This window comes from Taudactylus pleione, unplaced genomic scaffold (assembly GCF_031769625.1).
Source record: "Taudactylus pleione unplaced genomic scaffold, aTauple2 ptg000609l, whole genome shotgun sequence".
Classification (NCBI taxonomy): Eukaryota; Metazoa; Chordata; class Amphibia; order Anura; family Myobatrachidae; genus Taudactylus; species Taudactylus pleione.
Genome location: NW_028285011.1, coordinates 5,991,811 through 6,017,031, shown reverse-complemented (window position 1 = coordinate 6,017,031; position 25,221 = coordinate 5,991,811). Strand labels below are relative to the sequence as shown.

The window sequence follows — 25,221 nt, the reverse complement described above, 5'->3', positions numbered from 1 at the left end:
AAATTCACCTTCCTGCTCTTTAAGTACATGATGTTTAATTTGCTCAGCTCTGTCCATGTAACTTCTAAGCTTCTGCCTGTAGTGAGCCTTCTTTGTTTCATCTTTAGTGCCTGCAAGAAGCAGATTAAAATACCATGTAACGCTCTGTACTGATGATTCCTTAATAGCATAAAAGAATCTCAGTTGAAAAAAATAAATAAAAATAAAAGTTCCATTTATGCTGCACTTTTATAACTGCACATTTCTATAAAAGGCAGATCATTTTAAAAAGTGAAGCAACAGGGCTGTGGTATCAGTACTATATATGCATATTATTTACTACATTGATTGCACAACAATCTCCTCTAGCCCCAAAGTGCGCTGTCTTGGAGTTATCCTAGACTCCTCCCTTTCCTTCAAAACACATATCCAGAACCTCTCACAGTCCTGTCGTTTCTACCTCAAAAATATTTCCAGGATCAGACCCTTTCTCACCTAGGATGCTACTAAGACCCTAATACACTCACTGGTCATCTCCAGATTGGACTACTGCAACCTCCTCCTATCTAGCCTCCCCAGGGACGCCGAGAGGGGGGGGGGGGGAGCAGGTACAGATTACCTAGGCCCAGGCATGGCAGGGGGCCCGAGCTGCCAGTAGCTGTTTTTTTTTTTTTTCAAAACTTTTTTTTTCTTTATTCACTTTGATAAAACCCTTGCGGGTGGTGGGCTGTAGTTGAAGGGGAGGTGGAGCGGCGGCGGTGGTTGGGGTCTCGATCACCACACTGTCTGTGTGTTAGACAGTATCACTTACTTGCAGGAGCTGTGCTGCAGAGCTAATGATGGTCCCACTCCCATCTCCAAGATTTTGCCCGCGCTGCTCCCCACCTTTGGAACTCTCTCCCTCTCCCCATCAGACTCTCCACAATGCTTCAAACAGGCTCGCAAGACCCACTACTTTATCAATGCCTTCCAGCTCCCATCCTAACTTGCTGCTACATGCGCCCTGCTCCCTGTCTACCCCATCTGTGTCACGCCTGCCTGCCCCTCCCTTTTAGAATGTAAGCTCTTGCGAGCAGGGCCCTATACCCTCTTGTGTTTCTCCTTACTTTATTTTCATCTACTTCTTACTCCCCACTAGGGCACCTCACACTTGGTTGCTTATGCTCAGTTGCTTATTTGGGTGTTATGGTCACCAATGTATATTATCCATGTCCTTGTCCTGCATTGTATTGTACTGTAAGTCACTTTTTTGGTTATGTACTGTGTAAGGCACTGCGTAACACTTGTGGCGCCATATAAATAAACGATAATAATAATACATTCATTTATATACCAAAACATAACATTTAGCAGTTGATAAATCTACATAAATTATTTTATTTTAACCCATCACTGCTATGGAGGAGTGGGACTCATCTTAAACACTACTACTACTACCACCACCTGAAAGTCCTCCCCTTAGGGCAGACCCACACCTTTCAGGACAAACATTGCAAGAAATAGGGGAAAGAGCATTAAAATTGCTCTCTCTTGTTTGAAAGAGGGGAGTACCCTTCTTTTTGTGTATTTGAATTTTTTTTTTCAGTTTGCCAATTGTTTTTAGTACTGATGATACTCACCACCTCATCACTTTTTCAAATGATGCAGCACCTTATGCACATTTAATAGGTGTATACAGTTTCTTTGGTAATATGCATGTGTCATCAGTGTGGATATAGATAAATACTGGATTTGTGTATGTGAAACTAGTCACCTCGGTATGCATCGTCACAAATACACTGTGTTTAAGCCAACCAGACCGCTAATGTAGAGGCTGCGGTGAGATTTTTTAAAAATGTCTGACAAATCACTTTATATGATAGTAAAATCAAGGAGATGAAGCACTGTCACACAACACAATCATGTTAATATTTATGTCCTAGAATGTATCAACCCACACATGTGTAATATCTAGCTTAACAAATGCAAGGCAGCCTCCGGATTTCTTACAGATGCGTCCTTGGTAATCTAGCCACAATACGCCATGCAGTGCGATATGCCTGGCATGGGGGAGCCGCATCCAGCAGACTGTGCTGATTATTTTATATGTGACACTTGTATATCTGTGTGCGACTGAGACTGTAAGTAGAACTTGGCGTGGAAAAAAGATGTGGCCGCTGCATTGTAGCACTTTACATGCTTATTGAGAGACTCAGGCGCACACAGATATACAAGTGGAACATATCAAATTAATCAGCACAGTCTCCTGGTGCGACCTAGTCACATAGCATTGTGATTTAGATGCATTTTCGGCAGAAAAGACGCCTGGTGCTAGTAGATTCTCACGGGACCAGGCACGCCAAGAGGGGCTGTTTGATGCAACAGCAGCTAAGACGAATGAGGACACATCTGTAAGTTTACTTTCAACAGTATAGAGTTCAAGTTCTAATTAACTATTAATTACGCAAATGACACCGTTTTCTTGCCCTCAGCACTGGCTGGTTTTTCCTGTTGTTGGCTGAATCTTTTACATCCCCCCAAAGGGATTTCTTATCCCCATTCCATGATCCCAGCCTGCTCTTTCCTAACATCGCACATTGGGCCTGATTCAGACCCACTCGCGAGCGGCTGTCCGCTTGCAAGTGGGTCGATGTTCTGCACTGAGCATGCGCACGACGGAGGGAGCTCCGTCGTGCGCATGCGCCAGACGCGACGAGCGAAGGAAAGTCCTTCGCTCGTTGTGTCTGATCAAAGGGGGCGTGCTGTCGATGTTGATTGACAGCACGCCCCCTTTGGTAGGCGTGCCGGGGGCGTGCCTCCCTGACGGGGGCGTTCCCATGGGAACGCCTCCCGTCAGAAGCCGGCCCACTGACATCACTAGTGATGTCAGTGGGAGTGATTTTGGCTCTGATAGAGCCAAAATCACTCCGGAGCTTGCGGTTGAAAACCTCAACCACAGGCTCCGGCTCGCAATTTCGATGGTCTCGACCATCGCGGCCATCAAAATGCACGCTCGTATAGCCTGTGGGTGGTGACCCACAGCTATACGAGCGTCCAGAAGGACGCTCCATTTTCATGGAGGCCGGCCCTCATTCAGAGCGTGCGCTCTGCTCAGAGCGTACGGCTCTGAATGAGGGCCATTGTGTGCTGAACATCCCAAGACACAGAGTAACTGTTCTCCCACTACCCAGAAAACACACCGCTGGTTTCTCCTCTCCGCACAGTGCTAGCGGTACGGTATGCTAGAAAAACACTGGTGCCTCGCTACACGAGTTGGGAGAGCTAGAGCATGTGTATAGTGACGAGAATGCATATATTTATGTATTGTTATATGTGGAAGATATCTGTATATAACAGTCACAATGTATGTGTATTAGGTATGTGCCAGGGTTGGAAAAAAAAAAAAATTCATTTAAACCATTTTTTATTTATTTTTTTTAACAGGTTTTGGTTTTTTTTTTGTATTAATGTTTTAATAATATTATATTAATAATGTGAAACATTGCTATGTATTAGAAATCTTGATCATTAGCAATCCAAAGTTATTAGGATTTTTATCTCATCAAAAGAGAGCCAGATGCTGGGTACACACTGCAGGGATGTTTACCTAGCCAATATGGCAGTCGATGGGCCGACATATCGTATCCACGGTACACATTAGAACGATGTGATGAAGGACGGAGAGATCCCTCGTTCCGTCCCTAATTACCTTGCACGGTGATGTATGAGATAATGTCCGGTTGACCGTGCAGCATGGCTGACTGGAAGATATTGCTAATGACCGTGGGAGTGCACTAATCGGGCATACGCACAGCACGATATACCAGATTTGTCTTTCCAATTTGGCCAAATCGGAACGATATTGCTCCAATGTGTACCTGGCTTTGGAATTTCTTCCTTCCACTCATCTCAGTAGGACTGAAGGTTATGAAGTGAAATAAACATGAAGGAGATTAAACCATGAGGTAATTCTCTGTGTAATGCCTCGCTAATGTGTTGTTTACCCTTTAAGATTGAGAATGTTACTTGTGGTTTTCTCCTGTCCTATAGGATTATTGGGGAGGAGTTTGTGGAGTCTTAGCTGATGCTAGGCAGATTTAGTACCTCTCTGATTTGGTTCACCCTCCCAATTTCTGTTGTGTGTACATTTACTGTATTTGTTCAGCTCACTCAAATGAAGACCACAAGCAACAAGAATGTGGAATAACACCAGTAATATTACCAGTTGTTTTTTGTTAAGAAGTTACTACGCCGTGCCTGTAGTCACAGCTTTTTTTTTTTTTTTTTTTAAACCATTTGGTTTATATCATGGTTTAAACCAGCCAACCCATGGTGTATGATTCATGTATGCACTAGCCACAATGTGAACGAGTAATATAGATACTAGCAATTTGCATGTCTGAAACACTGATCATTTTGTCACTGTCACTGCAAGGCTAGATCAACAGCTAAACAACCTAAAGGATGGATTCAGACAGTGAGCTGCAGGAGTAAAGAGTCTGTAGCCTTCTCCACTCTGAGTTTCAGAACCAGACACAGCTGCATATCACAGCACAGTACATTTAATTAGTGTAACAAGAAGGCATTTGAACTAGGGATGACCATCGACGGTTAACCACTGATGGTCGATGGTTTTACCATTGATGGTAGAGAACCAAGGGTTCTCCAGCATTGGTGACAGAGCCTTACAATGTTTTTTTTTTTCAGCCTGGCTCCACACCTTGACGCAACCCATGAAGCCCTGCCCCCATCACTGATTGGCCCATTGCCCGGTGAGTAATAGAGCAGGGATGACCGGGGCAAAACCATAGATTGTTCCCCCATCAATGGTTTCATACCACTGAGGTTAACCATCAATGGTACCATCGATGGCAAATTGACCGATGGCCATCCTTAATTTGAACTCGAACACAGTGTACTTTTGTGGGTACAGCTGGTTCCTCCTGGTGGGGCTGGACATGCCCCTGTGTGGCAATAGATAAATCTAAGAGTGGGGCTAGACAAGCCCTTGGTGGAAGAGGACAAAACCCCTGTGGGAGCACATCTAGGTAGGGATGTACATCGGAGTCTCAGCCATTGATTGTTTTCAATTAACTAATAATGGTGTTAAACAGTTCATGGTTCAAACCATCATTGGCAGACATGTGAGAATTCACAAACTGCAGAGGTTGTTAGCACATGCGCAAATGATCATGTGCTCCTTTGCGAAGTAGGGATTCTATTGGAAACAAATACTACCACAAAGAAATCAATGGTGGCCTCATGCTATCCATGGCAAAAACACTTGCTTATCCATGGTTGTGAAACATTAACCATCCATGGTTGTGAATATTAACCATCAATGCCAACACTATGTCTAGCTAGGGGCTACTTGCACAATCTCCCTGAAATTGTCAAAAGAAGGAAGCATGGGTTGATATAGAAACGAGAGTACAGAGTCACAGAGGCCGATGAAATGGAGGATGCAAAGAAGAGGGTGGTAGAGAGTGTCAAAGGTGGCAGACAGATGAAGGATAAGGAGAGTAGTGACCCTTAGATTTGGTGGTAAAAAGGTCAGTAGTGACCATGGTGAATAGGGCCGTAACTGGGATGCATGAGCGGTGCCCCATAGTACTTGTATTTGGCATGCAGGGAGAACGGTACAGCAACATGCAACAGAACCGGTATGTAATGCCGCCGGATGTATTGCTGGCAGACTAAATACAGACGCTGGAAACCCGAGCGGTCAGGACCCCGACTGGGGCTGGTAAGTACCCAAACCCGCCCCCCCTAACCCTCCCTTAGTGGTGCCTAACCTCCTCCCGTTGGTGCCTAACCCTAACCATCCCTGGGTGATGACTAATCTCCCCCTTCCCGCACCCTAACCTCCCCCCCCAGTGGCGCCTAACCCCCCCCTTCCCCTAGCCCAATCCTAACCCTCCCCAGGGGGTGCCTAACCCTAAGTGGCTAACAGTACACGCTTACCCTCGTTCAGGATACCGGCATCGGAATTTCGGCATCTGGCTAAAGATAGAAGTTGGTATTTAGACGCCTGTCTTTGGTGCCGAGTCGGTCTTCCAGCGTCAGGATTCCGACATTCGGCCTTCCAGGCGACGGTAAATAAACTGCAACCAGCGTGCAACCTAGAAAGCCGCCACCTTAGGATGCTCTGGGCGCCCAGTTTCTCCCTGGTCCTGGCGGAATGCTGCTGCACTGCCACCTCGTTGTGACACCACTGATACCATGATATCACATGTTGGAGGGCAGGGCTGGCAGAGGGAGCATTTTTGCCACATTGATGAGAACAGATTGTGGAGTGGAGGGGGCGGAATCCAGAATGAAAAGGGTCAAGGAGGAGTTGTTGGACATAGAGGTGGTAAGGGGGGAGCTAGACAACAAGGAGCTTGGAGGCAGAGGGGAGAATAGGTTGAGAAAAAGTCTGGATCCAGAGAGGGTTTCTTAGGAACAGGTGAGATAAGAGGGTGTTTGAAGGAAGAGAGAGCTGAGCTGGAAGACATAAGAACTATTAGGTACCATTCACCAGTTCAAAATGAAAAACTGACAGGACAATGTGCGTGACAGGGTTTAGAGCAGGCATGTCAAACTTGCAGCCCGCTGGCCGCATCCAGCCCAAATAAACATTTTATGCGGCCCAACAGTGTGGGCCCTACTTCTTTAGTCTCTGATCGCTTCAGAGACCAGCGTTCACAGTTTTAAATAAAGTAAACACATATATTATGCGGCCCAGACACCCCTACTCCGATCGCGGCAGGGGTGACTGGGCAGCATAATATAGGTGTTTGCTCTATTTAAAACTGTGAACACTGGTCTCTGAAGCGATCAGAGACTAAAAAAGCCTCTGATCGCTTCAGAGGCTAGCGTTCCCAGTACGCGGGTGACGTCATGGCACCACCCGCGATGAGAGGAACCTGCGCTGCTGGATCTAGTTAGATCCAGTCAGCGGCAGCATCTATGCAGAACCGCTGATGGCGTGGACTGGAGCAGAGCCCAGCGGCCAGCGTGAAGAAAGGTAAGTACTGCACAGGGGAGTGAGACCTGCTCTACAGTTGGAGGGGGCACAGCATAAGGGGCACTACTATTGGCACAATATAAGGGGCAAAACATATGGGGCACTATCAGGGGCACTGCATAATGGGGACACTGCGTAAGGGGCTCTAACGCAGGATGCATTACATAAGGAGCACTACTGGGGGTACTGCATAAGGGGTTCTAATACAGGGGCATTGCATAATGAGCACAACTACAGTGGCATTGAATAAGTGTCATTAAATACAGGGGGCATTGCATAATGGGATCGAATACAGGGGGCATTGCATAAGGGGCACTACTACAGGGAGCACTGCATTGATTTTTATTAACAACAAACCTTTCAAAATTGCATAGAAGAATTTTTTCTCTTATGGCCCACACACTCTTAGGGACATATTCAATTGGGTGCGAGAATAGCAATAAACCTGCAGGTGCGGGTTTTTTGCTATTCAAATAGGTGCGGATTTTTCTCTTTTTTGTTACGCGCCGGGAGATTTTTATTCACGCACCTCCAGAGCAAGTGTGATTTTTTTCTCCTAAAATCGTTAATTTTAGGAAAAATCAGTGGGACTTGATCTGGCAACCCCCTCCTAAGGACTAATTAAGCAACTGTAAGTTTCCAATTAGCTTAATTAGTCTTTAATTACTTACCTTCTGCAACGCTGTCTTCTTCATCCAGCATCGGAAGCCAGGTCTCCTGCAGCAGGGTGAGTATGTCAGTGTGTATGAGTGAGTGTGTGACCCCCGGTCTGTGTCCCCCCTCCACCGGAATGGGTGCTGGGAGAACTACATCTCCCAGCAGCCACCTATCCAGTGAGAAGATAGAGGAGAGGCCACCGGGAGCCACGGAGACCCCCTGGCAGGTAAGTGTAGAATTCTTTATTTTTTTTACGTGGCGCAAGGTTTTCAGAGCTGAAAGCTCTGCGACCAATTTCCACATTTTTAAAAACCTTGCGCCCAATTGAATATGCCCCTTAGTTTTTGAATATTCAGCCCGGTTGGTATTTTGAGTTTGACATGCCTGGTTTAGTGTAAGCTCCATGTATCAGGGGCTGATGTGTCGGATTGCACCTGCTCTGTACATCGCTGTAGAACATGCTGGCGCTATATAGGGAGTAATTATGATGAACTGACCCTTGAGAACTTGTAGCAGCAGCTGGATACCCTCCTGATAGCAGACAAGACTATCCTGGTACCGGCCATTCCCGTCCAGCTCCACGGCCCGCCTGAGCACTACTCCTGCCGAGTTCTCCACCCCGGTCAGGGCTGACATGCCGGGAGCAGTGGTCACTATGAGCCGGTCCTCAGTGCACAGCGCTGTCTCCCAACCCCCAGCCGGGCACCCAGCTCTGTGTACAGCTCGTATCTCGTCTCTGACTCCTGGTGCTGCTCCCTGGTGGGAAAGGCTGCTTATGCTTACTATTACGGCTTATTATTATTACCGCCAGTGTTTGTACTCCGAAAATATGGCGCTGGCGCTAGGACAGTTGAGGACATCCATAGACTGTATTTAGAATATTCAGTTTTACTCCCATTGGAGAATATGGAGACGCTGTCCCGATGACGTCCTAATGCTGCACCCACACCGGTGACCGTGACGTCGGACAGGAGGACACTAGCAAAGCCAGGTAGTGGACATCTACGGAAGGGGATCTATCCACTACCCTAGCAGCATTGGGGTAGGTGCGCGGTGACCTTCAGCTCTGGTCCACTGCGGGCTGGGCGCACACACTGCCCGGGCAGAGACCGGCGTCCGCGCATCCTGCCCCAGGTGACCGCTGGGAGTGAGGCACCGGCGTAGTCCGGGGCTGATGGCTGCACATGGGAAGAGGCGGAGAATAGTATAGCTGCGGTTATCTGTATTGCTTAGTGTGGGACAGCAGCAGAGTATGGGGGGTATTTATGAAAGCTTGGAGCTATAAAATTGTGAAAGATAAAGTACCAACCAATTATCTCCTAACTGTCATTTTTCAAACACAGCCTGTAAAGTGACAGGAGCAGGTTGGTTGGTACTTTGGACCCCGTTTATTAACAAGTTTACTGTTCTAAACTTGTTGTGAGGAGCACATCACCTGCAGCAACCGCAGTGGATCAGTGTGTATGCGACCCGTGTGTGTCCGGAGAGTCCTGCGTAGGGACTGCGCTCCCACCCACCCCTCTACAAGGAACGCATTGTGCCGCCCGCCTGATTTTTCAAAACAAAGCCATCCCGGGATTGAAAAAACGGCCTGGGATTGACCTCCCTAGTCCTGGGTCCACTGCACACCTGCCAATGCTGCCCTGTGACTGATGCCCCCTTCCTCATGGACGCCTCTGATCCCCGAGCATGGCTGTCCACCTCCTCCCTGCAGGCCCCCCCGGAGTATGTCCATTCAGTGAAGAAAAAACCCTCCCACCTGCCGCCCAACAAAGAAAGCATTCAAAAAAGCTTTAAAAAAAAATATAGATAAGAGAGAGGAAAAAAAATCCTTACCTTAGCTCTAAAGGTGGACACAGGTCCATACAGGGAGACTGCACGTGTCAGGAAAGGAAGGTACACAGCACATGCACCGACTTCAGAAAGGGAAAAAAGACTTCATTCGGCAGAGCTGCTGGTAAAAGAATAACAGCTCTGCCTGGATTATTTACACTAGTGCTCACCTGCGAGTGCATCATTGTTAAATACAAATAAAAACAAATGCGGCGAGCGAATACTGTAACTAACACTGCAGCTCCATGATAAATGGGACCCATAAGGTACCATATATCTTTCTCAATTTTATCTGTGCAAGCTTTCATGAATACCCCTCTATACCCTCCTCTTGTCCGGTGTGCTACTGGGTGTACCGTGCTCACAGACATAACATAGGACACAATGCTATTGGCGGCTGTTCCTGCTCAGTCACCAGCCACAGAATAACCACAGTAGCAGAGTTGTCGCCTTGTTAGTAATTATTAAGAGTAGCGGCAAAGCAGAAACTGGTCTAAACAGACGCAGTACAGCCTTGCAATAATAAAGGTTAATAAATAAGAAAAGCTTTGTTCTATGGATTTACCATTCTTTATTTTTATCAATGTTTTGCTACTCTTCATACTAATAGGAGAGAACTGTGAAAGCTAACTGTTCCCACATATCTGCATGTAGCCTCCAAAATCATCCCTATACAGATAATGATCAAATCAGAATGCTTTAAGATATGTGTATATACTGCCATTTCCCATCTGTCCTCTTCTAGTAGCACCAACAGAGGTGGCTCTCCCAGCAGCTCCTTTGGTGAACATGCTTTCCTTCTATCTCTCATTAGTTGTTGGTTTTCAGCAAGGGCTTTGTATAGCTTTTACAAGGATCATTCCTAATTGATATGTAATATTTTGTGAATATACATACTATCAAAGTTTAATATAGTCTTTGAGCAAATTATTGTTTACCTGCTACATCTATCAGATTGTGTTGTATACTTCTGATTCCTAAATGTTGCTACATTTGATTTTCATCTACGTTACAGATCAGAAGATACTTGGATTTCGGGTAGAGAAGAATGGCATTGGTGTGCTGCAGTGTTCTGCAGAAAAAAGCACTGGGCCTAAAGGTAGTTTTTACATTAACATATTGAAGGGGATGTTTAATTGTCATTAATGTAATTTGCCAAGGTGCTAGCACCTAGAATCAACCGGAATTCATCTGGGGGTTGAGCTTTCAGTTTTGGGGCTCCAACCTTATGCAACTCACTTCCCTGCACAGTTCAAGAGGCCTCCACTCTAGAATCCTTCAAAAATAGACTCAAGACTTGCCTCTTCACCCAAGCATTTCACTTGTTTAAGCTTATTTTGTACTGTAAAGGCAAATGTAAAGCACTTTGAGTCCTTTAGGAGAAAAGCGCTATATAAATAAAATTATTATTATTATAATAAAAAGGTGTTGTAGAATGCATTCATTCTGGTGTAAGTCGCCTGCATTTTATCACTGATGTAGTTATGCACTTGGCATTATAAAGAGCGAGAACTGTATACATAGCTGCTATAACTAGTGTTTAGATCAAGGGAAATCATTTTGTTTGCCTTGATGTTTCGCATGCCAGTTTTGTACTACTTATTTTTACTTTTAATATGACAAACTTGTACAAAATGATATCATTATACATTTCACAAACAAAAAGCTGTTGACCATTACAAAGGAATAATAAAAGGTTATACAAAACAAAAAAGGTAAATGCAATACAAGGAGAGCAGTGCCATTGACTGTGCAAGAATTACTTTTAATTTAGTATAATTAGTGGTAAGATGGGTAAGGGTTGTTGAATGGCCGGCCGCCAAAGAATATGGGACAGGGTCAGTATGCCAGACACTCTTTATAATGGGAAAGCATATATTCTTGTGGAGGGTAAGGTAGTGTTGAAGTGTGCTGACCAAAGGGGTCCAAGTTTTAATGGATGAGTTTTTGATGATGCTAGTCATGTATTCCATAGAGTAAGTGTGCCAAATTCTGAGAAGTATTGACTGCATTAAAGGAGAGTTTGACTTTTTCCAATCGGCTGGAAGGTGGCGGCAGAGAGCATATGTCTTTTCAGGTTTTTTTTAGTGATGGGTATCCTATGGTACATCGCAAGGCAAGATAAAGAATTTTGGAGCCATGGGAATATTGAATTGTTTATATAGAATTTTTAATATCGAGCCAGATCCCAGAGCGTTTTGGGCAATCCTTCCAAATGTGGAGGAACAAGTTAGGTGAAGGGCAGCCCTGCCAGCAAATGATTAGAGGAGCCCTGGTGAATCCCCACAAGTTTTACTGGTACATAATGCCATCAGTATAATATTTTATATACATTTTCTTTAATCCAGACACAGATCAAGGTAGAGGCAGCATTCTCTCCCATTTCCACCATTTTATCATTCCCTAGCCTCTCGCCCAAATCATTATACAGTATTTTTAACAATATAAAAAAAAAAAAAAAAAAAAACGTGTAACTAAAACAAATTAGATTGTTGATGAACAGCAATGCAAAACTGGTTCACAAAACTGACTTAGACATGTAGTTTATTTCCCAGAAAAATGCTTTGTTTTAAATGGTCAATTATTGTAAATTATATCCTGTCAAAATACTACAGGCATTAAAAATGAATAATATGTAACAAAAAATTAAATTGTTACCAAAAGTGCTAATCCTATACACATGTCCAAATGTATCAAGGCTATGTTACACTTGTGTACATAGAAATAAAATGAATAGTAATCATCCTGTTAAAGTAGATAATTTGTCCAAACTATTCCCAATTAATAATAGTCCAGTGAGTGGTGTTCCACAATCTTAAGAATAATGGCGCACACTTCAGTAGTTAACTTCAATCTGGAAGACAAAAGGTGTATCCCCCGCTTTTCACACCACAGGTAAGGGAATTGGGTCTATACAAGAGAACAAAGTGCTAGAGCAGAGACATTTTTAAAAAGGGATTATTTATTATAATGAATGAACTCACAATGTAACAAATTAAAACAAGCATATAATACTCTTTGTCCAGTTTTGCTTTTTGGTTCGCCTACCCAGAGTCCAGTTGAAATCAGGACCAAGGTAACGCACTTCCCAGGAATCATGCGCTCATCTCCAGGAGGTCCTCCGCAAGCACCATCAAATGATACCGGTCAGAGTCCACACAAACAAGGCTTAACGCATTTCAGACATATGTGTCCTTCAGAAGCATGTGTGTGGAAAGTGAAATAGATCCCCTTTAAATATCCTTACTAATACAATATATTAGCATCAGCTGCAAGTAAGCTAATCCACATGTCCCAGTCAGGAAGTTCTCGGTTACAACTTCCGGAGTGCGGCTATGAGATTACCGCGAGAGAAAGCAGATGGATTCCCGCATGTATTCCATAGTATCCGCATGTAGCCGGAAGTAGTCAACCGGTGACTTCAGGTTTCATTACAGATATGCGTTCCAGCATTCCCGCGCATGCTCAACAATGGTTCAAGTTCTTTAGAGGTAGATTTGATCATGAGTACTATGGAGATATACTTTTAAAGCGACAGTGGTCCCAATTAAAGCCATACTTATCCAGAGGGTCCTCTGATATAAATCGCATAAAAAGGTCCACAATGTCCAACAAAACCATAGTTCATTTATCATACCTCAAAGAAAGGAAGGAAATAAGTAGGGATCAGTTACTATAAATTCATACAAACAATAATATATAAAGCAATAAAAAATTATATAAGGTTACAATAAAATTCCTAGAAGGTATAAAACTAAAAAATACTTAAAAATAATTTTAAAAAACACAAGTTCAAATTCCCCATTAGGACCTTGAGGGGGCAATGTTTTAAGTTGATATATCCATTTAATTTCGAGAACCGCAAATCTGTATCTCTTGTTGTCCATATATTTAAAATCAATTGTAGCCCATAAAATGCCTTTACGAAGCATTCTCTACAGTCATGAACAGATTTAAAATGTGCAGACAGTGCGTGTTTGGAGCCCCTTCCTTATATTATAGATGTGCTCTGCCAAACGAAGTTTCATATTTCTACTGGTTTTCCCTACATAAAATGGGCCACAAAAACATTCAAACAGGTACACAACTTATTTGGAATGACATGTTAGGAATTCTTTAATCTGCTATGTTACTCCATTTACCTCAAAATCCTTCAAAACCCTATTTTTCGAAGGAACAGATCTACACATAAGGCAAGAGCCACATCTATGAAAACCTCTTGTACGCACACGTTGTCTGACTTCCTCTTCTAAATTGCTGTGTACCAATTGGGTTTTTAATGAAGGTGCTTTTTTTATATATAAAAACTGGAGCTTCAGGGATTTCTTTTTTTTTCTATATAGGGTCTTGTTTTAGTAATTTCCAGTTATTTCCAAATACCCTCTCAATCCCCTTATGAAATTTGTTATATTGACTGATAAAAGCCCATTCTAACCTATTTGGTTTCACATTTATCCTTGGTTTTTACTTCAAGTAACTTTCCTATCTACTTGATCTATTTTAGTTTTGGCTTTAATTAGGGCAACTTCAGTGTAGCCCTTGTTTCTGAATCTAGCCATCATTTCTTTTATTTGTTCGTCACAAATTTAATCATCTGAACAGTTCGTTTTATTCTTAAACTGTCCAAATGGGATCCCCTCCAGCCAATTAATATGGTGTGGGCTATTATTAGTCACCAATTAATATGGTGAGGGCTATTATTAGTCACCAATTAATATGGTGTGGGCTATTATTAGTCACCAATTAATATGGTGTGGGCTTTTAAAAAGGTCTCTGCACTAGCACTTTGTTCTGTTGTATGTACCCAATTCCCTTACCTGAGATATGAAAAGCAGGGGAAACACCTTTTATGTCTTCCACATCGAAGTATAACTACTGAAGTGTGCTCCATTATTCTTAAGATTGTGGAAAATCACCCTCTGGACGATTATTACTTGAGAATAGTTTGGACAAATTATCTACTTTAACAGGATGATTACTATTCATTTTATTTCTATGTACACAAGTGTAACATAACCTTGATACATTTGGACATGTGTAATGTATTAGCGCTTTTGGTGACATTTTATTATTTGTTACATATCTTGTCTTAGGAGTTTATGAGAAGTCCTTTTAAAGTGTCTAGCTGCTTTCTACCATTTTATTGTCCAAATTATACAAATTTTTATATTAATGAATAAAATGAAGCACAACAAATGCATGTTTGATTGGTGTCTGTATCGGGCAAGAGCAGAGTCACTATAACACTTTGCCATAATTATTTAATAGACACCAGAATCTGCTCACATGAACAATTACTGCTGTGCACTTGCTGTAGGGGATATAATTGCTATTTAACTGCTAAATATTGTTAAATGATTTTTATGATGAGAGTATGGCCGATACTTAAATGAACTAAATCCTATATGCAGGTTTTGACAGAACACCCTGCCTTGTCACTGGTGTGGACTGGCTGGATCCGCCATAAGTTCACCAAGTCTCGTGTTCCTGATGAGGTAATCTTTTGCTATTAAAAAAAAAAAAAAAAACTTTTTTTGGGTTGATTTTCATGAGTTCTTGTTGCATCCAGTTATGAATTAAGCCAGAAATAGAAAAATTGCAGCAGGTGTCTGGACCATAAAGAAATAATGAGAAGGAGGCATACTTGTAAGACAGTAGCATAGATTGCACTATGAAACATATTAAAATATATTCAATTTGGTGGCATATTGACTTTGCCACACAGATAAAGAAGAACTCCAGCAGCTTTTGTCTTAACCCAAAGTTGTGGTTAGTGAGCAGAAGAAATGTGATGATGCAGGTAATTTGCATTGTTTCACAGCTAGCAAACATTGTCTAACAGTTACAAGGTAATTGCTGTTTGATTGCTATTTTGGGTCTTAGCAATGTACTGTAACATTGAGTTGGTCACAATCAAAGGTTTGTAGTCTCTGATGCCGTGATGGCAAATCCCAATGTGATAGAGGCGATCCAAGTAGTTGCTGCCAGAACACACTACTTGAATCTCTTCTATATGTATACCTTGCAATGCAGCTATTCTAAACACTAGGAGAACAAACCCTCTCATAACAGTCTAGTTCAGAGGATCCCAAACGTGATCCTCAAGGCTCCCCAACAGTTCAAGTTTTAGAGAGATCCATGGTTGATCACTGGTGGTTAAATCCAATTGACTAAGGTACTAATTAAGTCACCTGTGGACAAGCATGGATAATCATAAAACCTGGACTGTTAGGGTGTCTTGAGGACCGAGTTTGGGAACCTCTGGTCTAGTTACTTGACCAAGGAGTTTAGAAGAGTGGGGTATCTATTCTTATTTTAAAATGTCTTTTGTGGTGCATGTTATAAATGTTGTTTTTCTTCTTCCTCTACTAGGGGGCACAGGGATCACTCTTGAGTATAGCCTGGAGAGAGGGAATCTGGGCACCAAACAGTTACTATTTTTTTTTTTCTTTTTCTCAGCAGCCACCTGGCTCACTCTCTACTATACCAGACAGTTTTAAGTTTGGTGCTGAGCAAGGAGACAGGGCTCCATTTTGTGGGGCTGCTTTTTAGTGGCCCCCCTGTTGATTTTCTTTTTCTTTTACACAAAGAGCGTCCTATAGGATGCCATCACTGCTCCAATGACCCCAGCTGCGGCAGCATCGGCGACTGGGTCGGTGACTACTGTCTCGGGTAAGGTCAGCACTCCACCGCTGCTGCAGCCGGACGCCTAATGGGGAAGGTAAGAGCGGTTCCCTACTTGCAGGGAACCTCACGCTCGCGGCTTCAGTGTTGCTGGTAGTGTTGGTTCTGGATGTCCCCATTCCATACCCTAGACCACCAGGGTGCCGGCTAACAGGATGTCGTTGGCAGCGGTGAAGGCCGTGTCCCTGAGGTCCAGACCAGTGGGGGAAGTCGGGCTTTGCCGGTTCGCTCATCCCCTGCACCTGGGCGCTCTCGCTCATAGCAGACAGCCTGTCCTAGTGTAATAGCGATCTCTCGCAATTTCTCCTCATATAGAGAAATACTGGGCAGCCATTTTACAAAATGCACGCTTCAGCACATCTCCGGAGAGTAGTTGGGCTCATGTCTCCATGTATACCTCACTATAGCTAGTCTGGCATACATTTAACTCCTTCCTGCTCTACTAGGGCTGGTTTGTTGATCACTATTATTTCCCATTAATTCAGTGCCTTGAATGTTAGGTGTGCTGCTTTTCTGAGGTACTTTTTATTTTTGTCACAATAATTTCTGGATGTGGGTGTATATGTATGTATCTATATATGTGTAAATATGTAGGTATGTATATAGATATGTTTATATCTAAGTACCCCTTCAGTAAAGCTATGATGTGTGCTCGCTTCGGGCAGCACATATACTAAATTTGGAACAATACAGAGAAGATTAGCATGGCCCCTGCGCAAGGATGACACGCAAATTCGTGAAGCGTTCCATAAACCACTGTACTATAGTAACAGTGATGGGACTGTTAATGTCTCAGTCATAGAGAAATTACTTAACGTCTTTTTGACCTAAATTATTCTCTCCACAGCCCCATTTATTTCTCTATTTGTGGCGCTTTATCATTCATGGCTCAACCCCCTAATATACACCTCACTGTTTTTATAACTTGTGTAGAGGAAACATTTGGACTGCTTTTAAATGGCTTCCAAGGTTGAAGCGGAGGTGGGTGCTCCTGTGTTACGTAGCTGTTGAACCTTTTCTAGAACTGTGTACTAATGGTAGAGGAATCTCTATCACATTTAGCCTGATTCAGAGGCGCTCGCAAAAAGCGAGCACTCGCTCTGAATCAGGGCGGGCGCTGTTTGTTTTTTTTGTTTGTTTTTTTAGGAGCGGCCTCCTGTCCGCTTGCATAACTGTGGGTGATCACCCACAGCTATAGCGAGCGGCCATGATGATGGTCGCGATGGTCAAGACCATCGGGCTTGCAACGAGACCCTTGTGGTAGGGTCTCGTGGCCGCAAGCCCCAGAGAGCTTCTGGCTCAAATAGAGCCGGAAGCTCTCCCACTGACATCACTGGTGATGTCAGTGGGGCCGCCCACAAACGGCAGGCATTCGCATGGGTACGCCTCCGTTTGTGAAGCCACCCCCCCGCCACGCCTACAAAATGGGGCGAGCTGTCGATCAACATCGACAGCCGCCCGTTTTGTAGTGAGTCCTGGAGCGAGTGCTTTTTGCGCTCGCTCCGGGGCTCATGCACGCCACGCGTGCACACTGGGCCACCATCGACCCGGTTGCGAGCGCTCAGCGCTTGCCACCGGGTCTGAATCAGGCCCTCAGTTCCCAGTGTTTCAAGGCTAAACTGCATGAGTGTTCCTTTAACCATGGCTACCAGTCAAGGAAGCCATAACAGACTACCAATTACAGGTAATGTGGATGTTAACTTACCAGTTTACAGGTCCCGGCCAATTAGTTTTCAATGGTCCAGTGTATTAATGCGGGGTCTCCTTTCTACAAGAAGGATCACCCCTGCAGTAGAGCCAAGTAGATGCAGCACTCCTTCACTTCAGTACAGGAGTGGCTGATGCTAGCCAGCAGGGGCATGGCTCAGCACAGGCCTGACAGCACTAGGTCCTGTCTGGTTGTGAATCCTTGGTACAGGCTGGGGTCTCCAGGTTCTTAGAGGTAGACACCCTGATAAGAACGGAGGCTTTTTATTTCTGTACCTTTAAACATAACAGCCCTCTGGTCTAGAGCCCAGGTACTTAAAACAGACCTCTGTTCTTATCAGTTTATTATCCGATACGCCCCCTATCTAGGGGCCATATATTTAATGGTTTAGAACAGAGAGAAGGAAGAAGAGCTTGCTCTGTCCACTCCACCATTAACCTGGTATTGCGGTAATAGCTTGGGGACCTCCTAGCGGAGGCTTCTGGATATCTAAGCACATTGCTTTAGTGTATCCGCAACGGATCAGTCACCGTGGCTTGTTGGATGACCTATACAGTTTTCTCAGAATTATCTAGTCCAGGGTGCATCCCTCTCTTTGCTTGGGCAGCTACGGCTGGGGGCCATTGGCCAGGTGCCCAATACGATCTTGGTTCAGGGACAATGTATTGTCCCTTGTGGTTCAGTCAGGCTAAGACCTAGTTAATTAGTAGGTAATTGACATAGTCATATTAATCTCTTAAGCGGACATCTGCCGTGGTGGCCTGGCTCGCTTCTACGGACTCTTAACTACTTAGAGGCTCTTCTGTATTTAGAGAAGGTCCTTGTGGTCCGGGGTTGGACACACTCTAGGTAGTGCCCATATACATTGTCTGCCTTCTGCACCAGGCCATCTACCTTCTAGAATAAGGAGTTCCTCCTCTATGGATCCTGACTCAGCTGGCAGGTCTGTTGCCACAGGTTGGGGTGGATTTCTGTCACCATTGCAGCTCTGGTTTGAGTCCCATATGGGACTCATATGTGCCTTAGTGAGCTTCCCATGCTCTCCCACGAGCAGCACTCTGGAAGACTGTTTGCTCCCCTCTAACCTCCACGATTAGTGTCCAGGTCCTTGTCTCTGAAGGTGCAAGTTACTTTACCAGTCTCTTACTGTTCAGATACCGGACTACTTGTTGTAGCCCATCCTCATTCTCTTTTTTTTTAGGCGCTAGCAGGGACTCCAGGATTCTCGGGCTCCGCATGGGATCTCTCCGCTCAATCATTCGCTCAGACTAGAAGTTTACAAAGCATGCTTTCACATATAGGAGGCCTATTTAAATGTTGCCATCCGAATCAGTCAGCCTAAGGCTACTCCATCCTGCACACACCCGATCTCGTAAGATAAGCAGGGTCAGGCTTGGTTAGTAATTCAATGGATAACCGCCTGGGAATATCGGGTGCTGTAGCTTCCTCGGGTATGCTGTGCAGTACAATCTCTTCCAGTTCTGGTATCTCTCGTTACGGTAGGTCCTCAGCCCCTCATGGTTTTTATGAGGATAAGGACAGTCTTGGCAGCTCCTCTCGACCTGCTTATCAGGGCTCCGTCAAGGGATATCCATCTGTCTCAAGGTAGATCTTTGGTGGTCCCTTGGATGGATAATTATTTGGAAGCATTTTCCCTTGGGAGTAGAGCTTTGCTGCATTCAAATGGTCGTGGGTTTTGCTCCCTGCAGTTAGACCAACGGTCTTCCGATTACTGTTCTCTACCAAGCGTTCTTGCAGGCAGATCTTGGACTCTGTAATCTATCCCTTTGACAGGGCAGAGTTACGGCAGTTTGCTCTGTTTCACTCCCTGTCTCTTCACAGGGAAATTCGGGCCCTACGATATGGGCCACTCCCGTTGGAACCCAGAACAGGGGTCCTTCTCACCACTGATGCACACCTACGTGGGTGAAGGGCAGTAACCGATAATTAGTCTTTTAGTATCGGTGGGCGGCTCAGGGGAGTCTGTTACCGATTTTCATTTTGCTGTTCTGGTTGGTTTTCAGAGCTCTGTCTGGTTCTACCCTCCTCCAGCTTAGCCTGGTACTAGTCTGGCCCGAAAGCGTAATATCTGTTGCCCACATAAGCCATCAAGGTGGCGCTCTCAGCTGCGGTTCCATTAAGATGGTCAGCCTCTCCCCCAGTTGGGTTTAGCGTCATCTTATGGCTCTGTAGGCAGCCTTCCTTCGTACAGTTCTCCTGGAGCAGAGGACTCCTAGGCTGCCAGGTCGTTCACTCAGGTGAGTTTGCCCTACATTCTGACGCTTTTCAGTGCCTTGTGATCGCTGGGGCCTGACGGACATCGAGATCATAGAGTCTCGCATAACTACAAGTCACCAAGATACTGTTTCGACCCCAGAGTTCCCGGAGCTCTCCTGTTGGTAGCTCCGGCAGTACAGTGGACGTTTCCACTCTTATTTATCTTTCCTCACCTGTTCGTGCTTCACGGATCGCATTTGGTAGGAAGCATGGTGATCCTCGTGGCTTAGCTTGGCCACGGCGGCCGTAGTACGCAGCTCTTTCGTAACTGCTCATTCCGCCAAGTCACTGGGACCTTCTTGGGTTGAGTTTCTGCGGTACAACTTGGTACGGCTTCCATGTGGTTATTTGCCCACTCATTTTGCGTCTTCGGACACTGCCTTCGGGCAAAAAAGGGGCTTCCCAGTGCAGCCCAGGAGCGTCCCCTCCCATCGGGGGACAGCTTTAGGATGTCCCAGGGTGATCCCTGTGCCCCCTGGAGGAGGAAGAAGAAAGGAGGATTTATGGTCTTACCTTGTTAAATCCTATTCTTCAATTCCATAGGGGGCACAGGGCGCCCACTCTGAAGCACCTGGTTTGTGTGGTTTATATCCTCTAATCCTGGTTCTTGGCGCACCTTCCTCTTACATGGGTTCTGAGTGTGTGCCGGACTTCCTACTCCCTCTTCTTCTCCTCGCTCCTGCCATTGGCTTGCTACCTTAAACTGTCTGGCCTGTGTCTGGGGGCGGGGTATAGTGGAGATGGTGCCAGGTGGCTGCTGGGAAGAAAATTAGTAACTGTTTGGTGCCCAGATTCTCCCTCTACAGGCTATACCCAGAGTGATGCCTGTGGCTCCTATGGAGTCTATGAAAAGTATTTAACAAGGTAAGACGATAAATCCTCCTCTTATATGATCGCTGTATAGATAAGTGGTATAATAAATGTACAAGGTTTTTGGCATATGTCCACTATGCACACAAATGTACCACTTTACTTCAATTAACTTATTTTGTAAAACAAAAATTATAACGGCAACCTATATCTCTACTTTCTGTCAAGAAATAATGCAGACAACTGCTCAAATATTGTATTTTATTTTACTCTTGATATGTATAATGTACATTTTAGTTTGCTGTTCAATAAACAAATTTAAAAAGAAAAAGTAACTGCCATTGTACAAAAACCCAGATAATGCTATTTTGATATATAGGCCTTTCAGCCAAAGCCAGAAGATCATGAGAAGTATGGGGGAAATCCGGATCAAGCACATAAGTTGCATCTTGTCACTAGAGTCCGATCCTCGATAGGAAGGCCGTACTGGGAGAAGGAAGTGATAGAGGAGCTCAGACTTCAAAAGGTATAGTTATGTTACTACAATTTTTGTATTAACGGAATTATTAATTCCAATCTGTTAAATACTGGATTTTTATTTGACTGGAGGATGTGAAATGATCATTTAACAAAAAATTAACTGGCCCAACACAATGTACATTGACTGACTTATTATTCACTGAGGACTATGGTCCTCTAAAGCAGTCTTGGCAACCAGTGTCTCTCCGGCTTTGCAGAACTACATGTCAGAGCCCTCCCAACTAGCCAGAGCATGGGATTTGTTCTACAGCAGCTGTATAGCTATAGGTTACTTAACCTGCACTAAGGTAACATTAATGCTAAAACTCAGGTGTTTGTAGTAAAAATTACAACATACATATATGTATCTTCAGCCGCCTCCTCACTACTTAATTTTAACACTGCTTAATTAACTGTTTTCAGGCTCACAACCCAGTTATACACAAGAACATCCCATCAGTCAACAAACGGCTTAAAATTGTCAAGCACTTAGTAAGGTTTGTGCATTTTATGTCTATTCTTTAGTATATGCCACATGAAATAAGTTGTATCCAGTAAGGAATTGTCTTGGCTCAGTAACAGATGTACAGAACCTCCTGTTTCTTGACATAATTTATTTGATACTTAGAATTTTTATTGTTTTGTTAGAACATCCTACAGCTGATTACATTATGTGAGTGGATGAATAAATGTGAAGTGGGAGTAAACTGGGGTTGAGGTGTCCTAAGCTGATATAATGAGAGAAAGGTAAAATTCTATAAGTTATTACCATGTGGGGAAAAGTAGGTCACACAACCACATGCAGTCTACCTGGCTATTGGGACCAGCCTGCCGCCTTAACAACCTGCAACGCGATGGGGCAAAAAGGGGCTGCACTGGCTGGAACTTCCCCACCATATCTGACCTGTGCGCAGAATAGGCCAGGAGTTCACTACTCTGTAAGGAAACACATTAGAGCAGTGTGCAACTTCAGGTATTGCAAATGCTAAATACCTTGAGTGCAGCTCTTGACAGCTCACCAAAACTCTTCACCTGGCCCTCCATCTGAAACAATTGCTCACTCCTGTGTTAGGAAGTCACAAACTTTTAGGATGATGGTGAAGATGGATCTAGATATTGTTTATTAATAACTTTGTGATTTTGTCCTTTTTACAGGGTTCAGCCTCTCAAACTGCCATATGGGCTTCCGACAGAGGAAGATATGTCAGACACCTACCTGAATAGCATGGGACAGTTGGTGATTCGTAAAAAGTTGCAGCCAGTTGATATAAAATCCGTTGAATCATAGTTTTTGTTCTTTCTCTCTTGTTTGTAAAATAAAGCATTTTTGTACAGAGCATATATACAAATTATGCAGCTTGCTTTATCAACGTTTAATTTTATTATTCTCTGTTTGTTTATATTTTACTAATGTATTTAATGAAGTCATTTCCCTGTAGGGCAACCCCTATCTTTTAATCTATGCTGTACATATAATAACTAGAGACATCACCCTAACCTGAAGTTTATCTGTGCCAATAGACAGCTTTCATAGAGCATGGACAGGTGCAGTAACAGACACAAATCTGCACTTGCCAGTGCTCCCTGGTTCAATAAGTGACTCTAGTCACAGAAGGGGGTAAGGGGGCACACACAACCCTTCGCTGTTGGAAACAAAGACTCTGACACATAAGTGCATTCTTTTATTTGCCAAGAATATGGGAAGATTATTTGTCTGACCATGTCACCTTCCTCCAACTACAATCTAGACAAACAATGAAATAATGACAACGTAAAATATTCTGTGGTTTATTTGACATGAGAGTAAATTTAGCAATTTTCAGATTTGTTAAGAACTAGATTGTTGGTTATGTCTTATCTGGTATGTAAAAACTATGAGAGTATACAAGGGTGGATCCAAAAGTCCATGTCCTGACCATGAATAGCAGAGAAATTTAAGTTCACATGGCATTTATTTTTAAACATAGTCTCCATTTACTTCAATACACTTCTCTGGAATCGGTATGATATGCCGGCTGTCGGGATGACTCCTGTCAGAATACAGTATACTTACCCCCCTAACCTCCCTTCTGGTAGCCTAACCCTCCCTGTTAGTTCCTGAACCTAAGTCCCCCTCCTTCATTCCTAAACCTGACCCCCTCCCCAGTGGTGTCTAACCCTAACCCCGCCCCCAAAACAACGCTAACCCTGCTAACTGCCCTAACCCTCCCCCCGGCGGCTAAGAAGATGGGCGCCTCGGACTTACATCGGCATTTAGACTGGCGGCCATGACTGCATTCCCACTTCTCCCATCAATGCTCCAACCTCTTGATTCCATTCAAGATAAAGGCCCTCATTCAGAGCCGGACGCTCTGAGCAGAGCGCTCGCTCTGAATGAGGGCCGTCCTCCATAAAAATGGAGCGTCCTCCTGGACGCTCGTATAGCTGTGGGTCACCACCCACAGCACATACGAGCGTGCAGGGTGATGGTCCATCGCGACCATCGCCAGTGCGACCAGAAGCCTGTGGTCGGGGTTTTCGACCACAAGCCCTGGAGTGATTTTGGCTCTATCAGAGCCAAAATCACTCCCTCTGGCATCACTAGTGATGTCAGTGGGGCCGGCTTCTGACGGTAGGCGTTCCCTTGGGAATGCCTCTGTCTGGTAGGCACGCCCACCAAAGGGAGCGTGCTGTCAATCAACATCGACAGCACGCCCCCTTTGATCAGACACTACGAGCGAAGGAAAGTCCTTCGCTCGTCGTGTCTGGCGCATGCGCACCATCGACCCACTTGCGAGCGGACAGCCGCTTGCGAGTGGGTCTGAATGAGGCCCAAAGTCCAGTGATTGATCCTCAAACCAGTCATGACATCATCATCAGATGCAAACGTCTTCACACCAATGTGTTCCTTGAGCTTGAGTGTGAATTTCAGTAGGTGCCATCTTCTTCATTTGCAGATATTTAATGAATGCTCGATTTTCCGTTTTTCTCCATTTTTCAGTATTTAGTGATGTTCTGTTTATTATTCAGTGTCTGCAAAAATAAAAGAATTGTGCTGTAATTTTCCACAGTGTTCTGCTAAGACCTCTAGTACATACAGAAAATCAATATGGAGTGACATCTACTACTACATCAGGATACAGACTTTTGGATCCACCCTTGTACTATCTTTTTACATGACTACACACACTTAAGGCGCACATCCACTTGCCGATTTCTATGAGCGATTTAACGATAATGATATCGTTATCGTTCAATAGCTCATGAATCAGGCACATAAATTTTGATGCGTGCTCCCGCTGGTCGTTTCTGACATTAATCATCACCCGAACATGCTGGTCAACCTGACGAAAATGTCAGGTTGAGCATGTTCGGGGCTGATGGATGTGCCTACATTGAACGACTGATCGCTCATTGTAGGCACAGCACAGACTGTGAAACGACCGCACGATTACAATGTCGTAATCGTGCAGTCGTTTCAAAGTCTGCTAGTTAATTTGCCCCATTAGGGGGGTATTGATCAAAGCTCAGAGAGAGAGAAAGTACTAACCAATCAGTTTCTTACTTGCTGTACATTTTACAGATTGTGTTTGAAAAATAACAGGAGCTGATTGGTTGCTATTTTATCTCTCACGATTTTCTCTCTCCAAGCTCTGAGAAATATCTCCCCTTAGACATTTTAGACAGAAGAAAAAAAAAAGTGACTAAAAAGAAGAAACCAGTTCAAATATGTATAATATGAAATTTATCAAGATTTGAAAAAGATTAAAAAAAATAAATAAATGTG

The 25,221-nt window shown here is 44.1% G+C and overlaps 2 protein-coding genes and 1 non-coding gene across 7 annotated transcripts in view; 2 read left to right on the top strand and 1 right to left on the bottom strand.

The window, feature by feature from the left end:
- MITD1 (microtubule interacting and trafficking domain containing 1) overlaps positions 1-8,523 on the bottom strand; it is a 25,295-nt gene extending 16,772 nt beyond the window's left edge. Inside the window, exons 1-2 of the mRNA XM_088454117.1 lie at positions 8,122-8,523; positions 9-110 (exon numbers count right to left, since the gene is read on the bottom strand). Of these exons, the coding sequence (XP_088310243.1) occupies positions 9-110; positions 8,122-8,260 (241 nt within the window). The 5' untranslated portion in view covers positions 8,261-8,523. The remainder of the gene's footprint in view (positions 1-8; positions 111-8,121) is intronic.
- On the top strand, positions 7,648-25,221 carry MRPL30 (mitochondrial ribosomal protein L30). Of its 5 annotated transcripts, none has more exons than XM_088454121.1 (6): positions 7,648-7,694; positions 10,473-10,556; positions 14,869-14,952; positions 21,316-21,462; positions 21,879-21,952; positions 22,611-25,221. In XM_088454121.1, the coding sequence occupies exons 2-6, from the start codon at positions 10,506-10,508 to the stop codon at positions 22,741-22,743; spliced, it is 489 nt and encodes a 162-aa protein (XP_088310247.1). In that variant the 5' UTR covers positions 7,648-7,694; positions 10,473-10,505; the 3' UTR covers positions 22,744-25,221. The 5 variants fall into 5 exon arrangements, with proteins under 5 accessions (XP_088310247.1, XP_088310249.1, XP_088310244.1 ...); XM_088454123.1 differs by lacking the exon at positions 7,648-7,694 and adding an exon at positions 7,757-7,850; XM_088454118.1 differs by lacking the exon at positions 7,648-7,694 and adding an exon at positions 8,533-8,615.
- LOC148480601 (U6 spliceosomal RNA) lies at positions 16,790-16,897 on the top strand. The gene has a single exon (XR_015871972.1). It is a non-coding gene; the product is annotated as a U6 spliceosomal RNA (small nuclear RNA).

Bases quoted from the DNA above. Each gene is read 5' to 3' on its own strand.
- MRPL30 (XM_088454121.1), top strand. From the start codon at position 10,506: ATGGCATTGGTGTGCTGCAGTGTTCTGCAGAAAAAAGCACTGGGCCTA. The intron at 14,953-21,315 runs GTAATCTTTTGC...TTTGATATATAG, and splicing joins AGTCTCGTGTTCCTGATGAG to GCCTTTCAGCCAAAGCCAGA. The intron at 21,463-21,878 runs GTATAGTTATGT...AACTGTTTTCAG, and splicing joins AGGAGCTCAGACTTCAAAAG to GCTCACAACCCAGTTATACA.